Source organism: Hypanus sabinus, chromosome 10, assembly GCF_030144855.1.
Source record: "Hypanus sabinus isolate sHypSab1 chromosome 10, sHypSab1.hap1, whole genome shotgun sequence".
NCBI lineage: Eukaryota > Metazoa > Chordata > Chondrichthyes > Myliobatiformes > Dasyatidae > Hypanus > Hypanus sabinus.
In genome coordinates, this window is record NC_082715.1 from 20,345,047 (window position 1) to 20,357,200 (window position 12,154).

At 39.5% G+C, this 12,154-nt stretch overlaps 1 protein-coding gene across 1 annotated transcript in view; it reads left to right on the plus strand.

Annotated features, from left to right (window-relative positions):
• Positions 1–12,154, plus strand: part of LOC132400486 (synaptotagmin-like protein 1) — a 223,361-nt gene that overhangs the window by 109,174 nt on the left and 102,033 nt on the right. The window contains exon 6 of the mRNA XM_059981477.1: positions 3,706–5,025. Coding sequence (XP_059837460.1) covers positions 3,706–5,025 — 1,320 coding nt within the window. The remainder of the gene's footprint in view (positions 1–3,705; positions 5,026–12,154) is intronic.

Below are 12,154 nucleotides of genomic sequence, written 5' to 3' on the forward strand. Positions count from 1 at the left end.
GCCTCACCAGTGCTTTACAAAGCCTCAACATTACATCTTTGCTTTCACACTCTTGTCCTCTCAAAATAAATGCCAACATCACAATTGCCTTCCTTACCACTGACTCAACCTGCAAATTAACCTTCAGGGAATCTCAAGGCTGACACAGAAATTCAGCAATCTCAGTTTTCTCATCTGGGTATCACCACTGTCTAGCTATTATGAGCAGAAACCTTCTTTTCCTGAGAGAATGTGAAGAAGTTAATGTAGCAGAGATGTGCACTTCCTTTATTGGAGTGTGTAGTTCTGAGCATACCCAGTATTTTGAATGTGGTAATAAAGCATGCAACCACTATTCTACATTGTGCAGCAGAGCTTGTCTAATTAATTGCATACATCAAATGCTTACTAGTTCAAAGTCAAAGTATGTTTATTATCGAAGTATGTGTAGAGTATACAACTGAGAGATGTTCTCTCACAGGCAGCCAGAAAAATAAAGAAAGACCATGGAACCCATTCAAGTAAATATTAACACCCACTGTGCAATGTGTGAAAGATTGCACAAATGGCTAAAAGCAACTGAACAACATATAAAATATTAAGTGTTAAACCGGGATTTCAGTGGTATTCAGTTGAGTTCAGTTCAGTGCCATGCAGCTAGCCCACTACGGGCCACAGGGCAAAGTATTCTTTGCTGAAGCGCCTCAGATCACATCGTTCACCTCGATCCAACTGCTCAAAAACAGCAATAAAAAAAGAGTAACCCCAGAATCCAGGAAAACATGCATGATGAATCCCCTAAATCCCCCAAAACAATTCCACGGGCTCTCTGAGCAGTCCTTGCAACATGGATCCCAAGACTACTACAATTTCCCTCCAACAGCAGCGAGCTGGAGGGAGAGGAAACTCAGTCACACGCATGCTGACACCCATCCGCTGCTCTTGCCCTCGTCAACTTCAACTTTACCTGAGACCTGAACCAGAGAAAAGCAATGGAGTTGATCATGGGCTCATGCCTGTCTCCAGGCTGTCAGGCCTGCAGGCCATGCACTCTGTTCCAATCCTCACTGAACTCCTTAGGAAACAGCAAAGCACCAGATTGATTAATCGGTCCAAAACCACACCATCAAAATGTAAATGATAGGTTCTAATCGCACTCAACTCAGTTGGTAGTGTTATATATGAAAGAAGAAGAAGTGAAAGAAGTAGATGCGTGAACTGCCTGCAGGACGTCATCCTTGGTTGCATTGTTTGCCGGCACCATCGTGAAGAAGACTCTGGAACATATGGGAGTTGTAGTTGAATCTACACATTGAATCTCTGAAATTCCAATGAAACCCTGCCTGTACTCAGGATTCAATCACATCCTCCCCATCTCTTCAAGCAGACCGATTGCCATTTACCAATCTGAAACCAATCCCAAGAACACACCCTTCCCTCAATTTCTCTATGATCTGACCTAATCCTAGACCCAACATAGCCTCTCTCCTCCATATGCTCCAGAGTTATTCTTGAATAAACCTGATTTTCTGCATTGATTTGTGGAAACACACGAAGAAAAACCTTACCGTCTTAACTGTACATTGCTCCATAATTGTTTAACTGCCCTTGAAAGTAAAGACCAAGCTCTCGGTCAAGAAACAGAACAATAATGAACATAACATCTGAAGACTTATCAGGCATGAATGCCAAATATCATGAGTCATATGTGGGTAAATGATATTTTGTAGTTGTGGGATGTATACATAAACAGAACATCAATAAGAGGTATCTTTAAATTATCAGAATGCTGGGGCACGATTTCTTGACATTGTCCAAACCAATGAGAAATGGTGAGAAAACCATTAGAAATGGGGCTGTACTCAGTGGGATCTTGGGAAATGATGCTGGTTAAATATTGGAAGTGCTAGTGTGGGAGCACTTTGGTGTTAGTAGTCCATAATTCCTGAGAGTTTCAGGGTTTTTTTGGAAGGGGCAAAGAGCAGTCTGGAAGTTAAGGTCCTAAACTCAGGAAAGGATGATTTCAATAACATTGGAATGGATTTGTTGAAAATAGATTGTGAGAAAGTCTGCAGATGCTGGAAATCCAAGCAACGCAAGCAAACTGCCTGAGGAACTCATCAATTCAGGCGGCATCTATGGAAAAGAATAAACAGTCAATGTTTTGGGCTGAGAGCCTTCATCAGGACTTAGCGTTGTGAGCAGTTGCTTTTGAGCAGAATAACTTCCAACAAGTGGGAATCTCTTATAAGTAAGTTAATGGCCGTTCACTAGTTTGACCTGATTTTTTAACCAAGATTAATGATGAGTTTAGGAGATGTTGCCTTTACTAAGGCGTTTGAGAAGGTTCCACATGGTAAGCTGTAAAGTGATGGCACATGAGATCCAAGGAAAGCTCGAAAATTGATCCAAAATTGATAATAAGGCTAATAAGAGACAGAGTGGTGATGGGACATCACAAAGTTTTAGAAATACTTTGTCCTGCACTTGAACTACCAAGGCCTACATGGTCATGGACTAAATGAAAAGAGTAAAGAAAAATGATGGGCTGAAGTGTGTCTGTTTCTGAGCTGGAAACTTCACGTCATTATGAAAATGAAAAAAAATAATGGAACTTTAAAAGTGAATTACATCTAGAGCAAATTAGGTGGCCAAGATCTTTCGTGATAATTTCTAAAAATAATTTTGCTGCGTGATGCTTCCACCCACAAATCCAGGCACGGCCCCAGATTGAATCAATCACTGTGATGAGAACCAGCTGATTACTCCTACTTGCAAGCCTTTGCAGTGACCCTTAAAATTACTTTTTGTGAAGTTGTTCCTGTTGATTTAAAATAAAGCAAGGAACAATTTGAATCTTAGCTATTTGACAGAAACAAGAAAGATTATGGGCAGATAGTATTTTTCACAATCCCGGAATATCAATGAACAGCTTTAAAATGTATATTCTTTTCATTTAGCGATACAGCATGGAACAGTTCTTTCCAGCCCAATGAGAAGCACCACTCAGCCAACCCACCTAGTTAATACTAACTCAACCACAGGACAATTTACAATGACCAGTTGTCTTAATAAACCGGAGCACCTGGGAGGACCATAAAAACTCCTTACAGACCATGCTGAATTGAACTCCAAACTCTGGAACGCCCTGAGCTGTAATAGCGTCACACGAACCACTATATTGCTGTGGTGCCCCAGAGAGACTTTATTAATATAGAAAATGCTAACTAATCTTGACGCAATTACCCACCTCAAGCAGCAATGATATAAGTCGCCTTATGTTGTCTTAGCCAGAGCACTTGAGCTCTTCTTTTGAGGGAGCTTGAATCCAGAGACAAGAGTATTAGCACTGAGTTAAGTGTGACAGTTTATTTAAAATCTTTCATATATACCTAATTCAATTCAGATCAAAAGGAAACAGAAAGCTAATGACTTGCATCAGGAAGCAGCTCTCTTCATTACGTGATCCTTGAGCTATTTTCTAACATGTGTCTTGAAATTCAAATTTATTGCTGACTTTGTCGCATCTGATTTGTTGGATTAATATGATGGGTTGGATTGACATTCCTATTTAAGTAGTTTCAGATTTTGAATCAGTGATTCTTTCACTTGTCATTTGAAGTGTATTCAGAAGTCATATTTTAATTTTCTAACCAATGTATATTACTGATGGAATACAATGAACCAGATCTTTTCTCATACAATCATAATTAAATTTTTTTAAAGGAGACATCAGAGAAGCAGAGAGGAAAAGAAGTAATCAAGATTTCGAAGACAAGTCTACATCCCCAGGCAGTGAGGTACTTCCTTCCAACAATGACTCATTTGTTACAGCAAAAGATGAACCTATGTCAGAAAAAAATCCCTATTCTGACTTTAGAATCAATCAACTATTGCACTCAGCCAAAGAACCACAGTTCTGGACCTCTGAAGAAGCTCAAGAAAGTCCTGAAAAAGGGTCTGTTGATCTGAATGTACAGGCAGACAGCTCTTTGACCAATAGTGCCCGACCAGGATATTACCCTGATGACCTTGATGCAACCAAAAGTCTAGGACTTCATAAGCAAATGGAATACTTTAAGCACAGTCCTGTAAACATGGATGAGAGTAGAAAAATTGACAGTGAGGCAGAATTTGTACAAGATCCAGAAGAGACCCATGATCCAACAAGAGGTTTCTCAGCGATAGATAAAGCATTGTCCAATTCAAAGAAAAACCTTATGGAAAAGAATGCAACTTCAAGAAATACATCAACACTACTGTCAGAAATTCTGAAAGGTGCGAGCAAGCCGCAGGAGAAAAACATTGACTATGCTATCAAATTGAGGACAGGGTCTTTGGAAAGTGCATTAGAAACAGGTGTTGTGAGCAAGTCTCCAGATACAAGTAGTCTATTTTCTTCAAGACCTTCATCAGTTGAAGACAGTACAAGGTCCAATGCATCAACATGGCAAGATCAATCCATAGTCAAAATTGTGGACCAAGGTTATGAACCAGAGAGCTCTACAGGTCCAATGAGCAACACATCAAGCCGAGTTCAGAAACCTGGAGTACATTACAATGATGTATCAAATACAAGTTTAGGAAAAGGAGAGTCTGAGAGTTCAAAAAGGAAAGGGATTTTAAAGCGTAGTTCCAGCACCAGCTCCAATGAGTCAGAAAATTTCTCCAAATTGAGTTCAGTCCAACCTACTGAAGACATAGGAGACATGCTACAACAATCAGCTGATTACAGTGGCAACACAAAGACAGAGGCAGGTAACAAGCAAGTGAGGTTTTCAACCAAAATGAAAAACAAGGCATTGTTAGATGTTGAAGAGTGGAAAACTGACAGAGCTCCTAACTCTTCAATAGCAACGCATGAAGATGATGCCACATCACAGCAAGAAGAAAAAAATGACAATGGCTTCTCCTCATTGTCTCCAGCTGAAAGATTTGAAACCAAACCACACGAAAATCCGTTTTTGAGCAACAAGGGAACAACCGAACGTTTCCTATCTCCACCATGGAGAGAGACTTCAGCGACACTGCCGAAGAGTGAACAAGGTATGCTCCTGATTTGTCTGTCCAGCAACAGTAATTACTGCTGAAAAATTAGATATACTTTTTTGCATTCACTTTGAGAATTTTAGCATACTTCATGAAAACTAGCTGGCAGTTCTGCACATCTGAGCACACTCAGGGTTTGTTTGTAGGAATAGGTCAAATCATCCAAAAGTTCAAACTAGAAATGCTTTGGTATTCAGAACATTATGTTTAAGAAGGGGACCCATTTATTTCATGTGCTGTTGATCCTATGTCCTTTTATATAAATAGAAATAAATTATAAAGAAAACTTTAAAAACCTGATGATCATGACCTTGTTTTCCTTGACAATATGGGTGCTCTGGTTTCACACAGTCTTATCTTCTTCTTCTTCACCCATCAACCCAATACTGGGGTATTGACAACCAATAGCAGTTCACCTGAATCCTCTGTCCTGGGCTGAAAATTCATCAAACCTGTGGCTTCTACTTTCAACACATGACTTCCTACGTCTTTTAGGTGAAATATCCTTCCACTTCCAGGGATGAGGTCTTTGGAGTTTCTGTTAACTTTTCTGTAGCCTTGGATTTTGCGTTACGGGATGGGTTTGCTCACCCTCCGTCCAACCTTCCCCTTTTCACAGCTGGGCTTGGGAATCATCCATGGCAGAGTTCCACAGTCTTGTATCAAACTACAAAACGTCAAAGCAGTTACAGAGGCAACACGAGGATTGAGGCAGATAACAAGCAAGGGAGACTCTCAACCAAAATGAAAAAGAAGTCGCTGTCAAATATTGTTGAAGGATAGAAAACAGATGAAACAACTATATCTTTAAAAGCAATGAACGAAGATAGTACCATGTCACAGGCTGGAAAGAAGGCAGATGTTAACTTTGCATTACTCCAATCTTTCAAGCTCTTTCGCAAATTACAATAACACGATGAATTGACTCAGAACAGGATTTAACCCATAATCTTAAAGATCAACCTTAATTAGGTGAATTGCCTCTTTCTATTGTATTTTAATTTGATCAACATTTACTTTCTTAATTTGAGAATTCAGCTGCCTTTTAAAAATCAATAGAGCAATGCTCAGTTATGTATAGATTTAGTCAAACAAATTGAAAATCATTTGAATCCACACTCCAATGTCATATGATGTCTTAGGATTGTCCGTATACACTGTCAGTCATTCCAGATTTTGATGTGTAGAGCTATAATTTTCATAGACCAGAACCCATATTCCAAGAATGGCTGAACCACATCCAGAAAGCTCTGTTTTTCCAGCATGATAGCATAATGGTTAGCGCAGTATTTTTTCCTCAACAGTGATCACCAATTGGGGGTCAATTTGTGAGGATATCTGAAAGGAGTTTGTACATTCTTCCCATGAATGTATGGGTTTTGTCTGGTTGCTCCGGTTTTCTCCTACGTTCCAAAGATGTACAGTTAGGATCAGACAGCTGTGGGTGTGCTATGCTGGCGACACTTGTAGACTGCCCAGCACAAACCCTGCTGATTTGATTTGATGCACGTGAGGTAAATTGGCCCACCCCACCCCCATGTGACAGATAAAGCTAACCTTCTTCTTCAAATCTCCAAATAAAAGTATTTTAAGTTAAGTTACAAGTTGGTGCTGAACTACATTTCCCTCAAGCCAAGGAACAAAATGAAAACAGAGCAGAGAGTCATGTGCTGTGCAGGAGTCTATCTGTGCTTCTTATCTGAGGAGCACCTTTGATTCTGCCTCATCTGATGCAACTGTTCATGATAAATACCTGCATGCATCCAACAGCTACTGTTGGGCAGGGTGAGCTGTTGAGAAGTCCAGGGGTAGAGAAACAGAACATAAAAGGTGACTATGAGCCACAAATTGAAACTGAGGATCATATTTAACAAGGCAATGCAATAAGCATTATATTAGAGATCTCATCAACCCAGAACTAGGGACTGAGCTAGACTTAGGATCAGAAAGCCCTATTAGTCAGGGTAGCACATTTGAGCGAATGCATGAGGGACCAAATTTATTTGGTTGAAGCATGGAGGAGAGATCCTGCATCTCCTGACCCTGCAATATACTTGCCCTTGTGCTGTTCTTTGGCAAGACTACCAGCTGAAGAATGGGTGAAGCCTGCACCATCTACACTTCATCTAGATGTGTCTTGAGGTTGTAATGGGAGGCCACTGTTGATCTGAATACCTATACTGGATGCATGCTAGTTTGTGCATCCAAGTATTCTGAGGATCCAGCCAAAGTTATCGGTCATGAGGACAATGGGAATGGGGTAGGGCATTATACCTTACCATTAGAATTGCCATTGGGCAGCTGGTGTCATATTCTCCTTCTTTTTAATAGAGTTCAATCCAATTTACTTGATCTAAGCTGCTTCCAATTCATTTTGGAGTATGAAGACGAAAAGAAGAAATAATCAATTGCTTCCTCTTAGAATATTTTTGTATTGCAGTAATTGTTCAAATCTCTAAAATGAATTTGAGAATAAAATTTTGTGCAGGTGTTTGTTTCTTTCCTTTTGAGATGGCGCAGAGATGCTACCTCATTACTCCAGGAATTTGGGTTCAATCCTGACTTCCAGTGGTGTCTGTATAAAGTTTACATGTTCTCCCTGCAAATGTCCGGGTTTCATCTGGAATGTCTGCTTTCCTCCTACATTCCATATATATGCAGGTCGGTCAGTGAACTGGCCACATTAAATAGCTCAGGATCAGTGGTAGAATCAGGGAATGTTTTATGCAAGTGTGGAAACAGTGCTCACACAGCAAGCTAGCTTTTTCAAAAGCTCCCTTCTGGAAAGCACTATAGGGTTACTAAATGAAAAACTTAATGCAATCTTAAACGTTTCTTCCCCCAGGTAGCCCTCCTTGCCCCCCTCTATCCATTACTTCTGTCACTGCCCTTTAAGCCACTTTTTATAATGTAGTTTACATTTTAAAAGAAGACTGGTTGTTTATGTATTATGCACATTTTGTTCCATAACCATACTTCTAACTTTATTTTCATATAATTCTTTATTCCTTATAATTCATGAATGTTATTGTTTGTTGTTGAGCACCAACGCACCACAGTAAATCCCTAATATGTGTCAATGCATATAGAAAATAAATTCGATTCTTGAGAATAAATTGGTAGGGACCGAAGTTATAGAGAAAGGTTGAATAGGTTAGAACTTTGTTCTCTAGCGCAGAGGAGAATAAAAGGAGATTTTATAGAGGAATAAAAATTATGTGGGGAATAGTTGGGGTAAATGCAAGTAGGTTTTTTTCCTCTGAGGTTGGGTGGAACTACAATGAGAGGCCATGGGCCAAGGGTGAAAGGTGAAATGCTTAAGCAGAGCATGAGGGGAACCTGTTCATTCTGAGGGTGGTGAGAGTGTGGAATGAGCTATCAGTGCAAGTGGTGGACGTGGGGTCAATTTCAACATTTAAGAGAAACTTGGATAGCTGCGTGGATGGGAGGGTTATAGAGGGCTTTGGTCTGGGTGCAAGTTAATGGGACATGGCAGTTTAATAATTTGACATGAACACTGCCTCTGTGTGGTAGTGTTCTATCACTCTATGACTATGTCTCTCTGACTATAAGTGTAGGATTACACAGTGTGGGATTAGTGTAAAAGTAGATACTTGTTGGTCAACACAGACTCAGCAAGTTGAATGTCTCATTTCTGCCCTGTTTATCTTTGAATCTTAACAATGATTTTGGAAGAAGATCTTAGATATGTCTAGGAGACTAGCAGTATTTTTTTCTGGCCCAGTTGCTAAAACCTGTTAGGGCAACTTTTGCAAGTAGCATGATTTTTGTTTGCTCTTCCAAATGGCTCACTTTATAATGAACTATAATGTGGTATGGAATTCAGCTCCAGCGGATCTGATTCATAGGATAACTTGAGACTCTTCACTTTGGATATTGCCAGGAAATTTTTGGTGTCAAGAAAATAAACCAGAAGATCTCCGTGTTTTTCTGTTCCAATTAGTTGCTGCTGCATTTTATTCCAAGAGTTGGATAATTTCTGAAATGCTGCCTTGTAGACGAGTTTTATTTTTGTAAAGGCATATTGTCCACTGAATTGCTATCAGCACATTAACATGCACTCCTGGATCCTGCCAAAAGAGGTGCAGTATTCATCCAGCAATTCACGGCAATGAGTTGAGTTACTCGGTTATTTGAACAGCTGCTGCTACCCAGAGTTTAGCTAAACCTTAGGTCATTACATGCAGTATCAAACCTTACAAACGTAAGGCACAAGGCGCATTAAACTGATGTCAGAGCAATTGTTCATGTCCAGCTAATAGCCCCGTTCAAACAAGATTTTACTAAGCAAATATTGTGAGGCACAGGAGTTAAAAGAAGGCACTTATTTGCTGTGAGCTGTTGACTACTTCCACATCTTATTCAGCCATGTTTTCTAAGGTTATAACTCAGTTACAGATTTTTTGTTGTTCCCCATTTCCCCACCTTTGAGTCTTGAGCAAGTGAAATATACTGCACCCTTCAAACCTTCTCAAAGAATTTCGCCAAATAGTCAAATGAATAGTCCAATAGTCCATTTCTAAGCTATTCTAAATAGTCCATTTAGAAATCCAAGCTGTGGAGACTAAGTCATTGGGTATATTTAAAGTGGAGATTGATGGGTTCTTGATTAGGAAGAGTTGTCAAAGGTTATGGGAAGAAGGCAGGAGAATGAGAGGGATAATAAGACAGCCATGATGGAGTGGCAGAGCAGATTCAATGGGCTGAAAGGCCTAATTCTTCTCTAATGTCTTAAGATCTTATGGTCTCTGTTAAAATTTGTGCCTTTCTAAGTTAAAACCCTCACTTTCCCTTAGTTATAGATTCCAGTAATATTGCCTTTACTGAAGTTCTATTAACCAGCCTATAGTTACTTGATTTAACTCTTTTCTTTCTTTTTCTAAATACACAACATTAACAGGTCACCAATTCTCTGGCACAATTTTTGCAGACTGAGAGGATTGAAAAAGAAATTGCCTCCACAATTCACTCCTTTGTTTCTTCTAACAGCCTGGCATATATTTCAACTGAACCTGGTGACTTGTCCATTTTTTTTAAAGATGAAGCTTTACTATTTCCTCTTTTTGTTTGTTTATCCGTTCAACATTCACACTGATTTGCCTTAAATACAAAAAAAAATCAACCTATATATAATGAATAGAGTTTCAAGATATTCATGTACCATCTTAACTCCTTTCTCACTTTATGGGTTATATTTTCTTGGATGCTAGTAGTTCTTATCTCCTGAGTTATCCTTTTGGCTTTAAAGTTCAAAGTAAATTTTATTATCAAAGTGCATATACGTATGTCACCAACTCAGCAGGTTTATAGAGTAGTAACTATAACAGGATCAATGAAAGATCAACCAGAGTGCAGAAGACAACAAACAGTGCAAATATAACTGTACATAAATAGCAATAAATAATGAGAGCATGAGATAACAAGATAAAGAGTCCTTAAAGTGAGATGGTGGTTTTTGGGAACATCTCTGCTTGATGGAAAGTGAGTGTAGTCATCCCCCTTTGTTCAAGAGCCTCTTAAGTCATTTCCCCATCTGTATGTGTTGAGCAATTTAAATCATCTTTAATTTTCCTTTAATTTCACATGCCAATTCTTTTGTCTTGCCTTTTCTTTCTGAATTTTCCTTTTAATTTCATTTGTACACTTTCTATACTCCTCTGGTCTTACTTGTGCCTGCTCTATATGGTTTTTCACCTTCATCCAACACTCTATACATCTGGTTATCCAAAAGGTACAACATTTGGCAGTTCTTCTACTTTGTAGGAAAATCTGCACTCCTTGAACCTCTGCAGCTCTCTATCATTGATTCCAGTGACATACTCCAGTTTTTCAGTCCACTTTAGACAGTTTTATCAAATGGATATAAAATTGCCTTAGAGGAAGGAAACATTCAAAGTCTCAAAGATTCATTATTGAGTGAAAAACACAGAGTCACTTTAGGAATGTTCAGATCACATCTGTTCAATTTAGTGCTGTGTCATTCATTGACTGCAGGGCGCAGTGCCCGTTCACTCTGATCAAAACTGCATGAAATAGCAATAAACAAAAGAGTAACCAGAAACACATCATAACATGAAATGTAGAGTGCAAATCCACAAACCACGTCGATTAAACCTTGTCCAAGACCCAAGACTCCGGCACCATCCTCCAGAAGCAATGAGTGAGAGAGGCCAGTCAAAGTCCAGTCCTCTGGGAGAAGCAGGGTGCTAGTTGAGATTTGTTATTCAAATTGGAAGCCTATGATCAGAGGCATCAACACTGGCTCCACTGTTTGCCATCTATGTTAACAGTAAGGATGACAATATTATTAACATGGTTAGAAAATTTGTGGATGACACCAAAGCTGGTGGTATAATAGCATGAGAAGGAGGTTATCTAAGATTACTACAGGATCTAGATGAAATGAGGAAGTGGACCTTAAATGGGTGATAAATTTGACTCTGAAAAGTGCAAGGTGTTGCATTTTGGTCCATTGAGCCATAACAGGACTTGCAAACCCTTCTAGAGTAGTTCAGAACAGGGGTACAGGTACATTGTTCCCTAAAAGTTGTGGCATAGTATATGGGTGGCGAAGAAGGCAACTTCATTAGTTCCTGTGCAAGTCACTGGTGAGACTACACTTGTGCATTGTGCTCACCTGTGGTTGCCCAGCAATATGGAAGATGTCATTAAGCTGGAAAACGACAGAAAAGATCGATGTTACCAGGAATGTAAGAGTAAAAGTTCAATTTATAAGGAGAAGATGCGTACATCCCTCTGCCATCCAATTTCTAAATGAACACTGAATCCATTTTTATCACTATTATGCATATGGACCCATGATAGCATTGCAGTTAGCACAAATGCTATATCAGCTCGGGGCGTTCTGAAATCTGGAGTTAAATTCTGGCGTATTTCTGTAGGAAGTCTCTGTGGGATTCGCAGGTTTTCTACAGGTATTCCAGTCCCCTGCCATCATTCAAAGTCCTACTGGATAGGTTAATTAATCATTGCAAGTTGTCCTGCGATTAGGTTAGTGTTAATTGGGGACTGTCGGGGGTTCCTGGGGTGACAAGGTGTGAAGGGCCGGAAGGGCCAACTCTGCAATGTATTGCCAAATAAATAA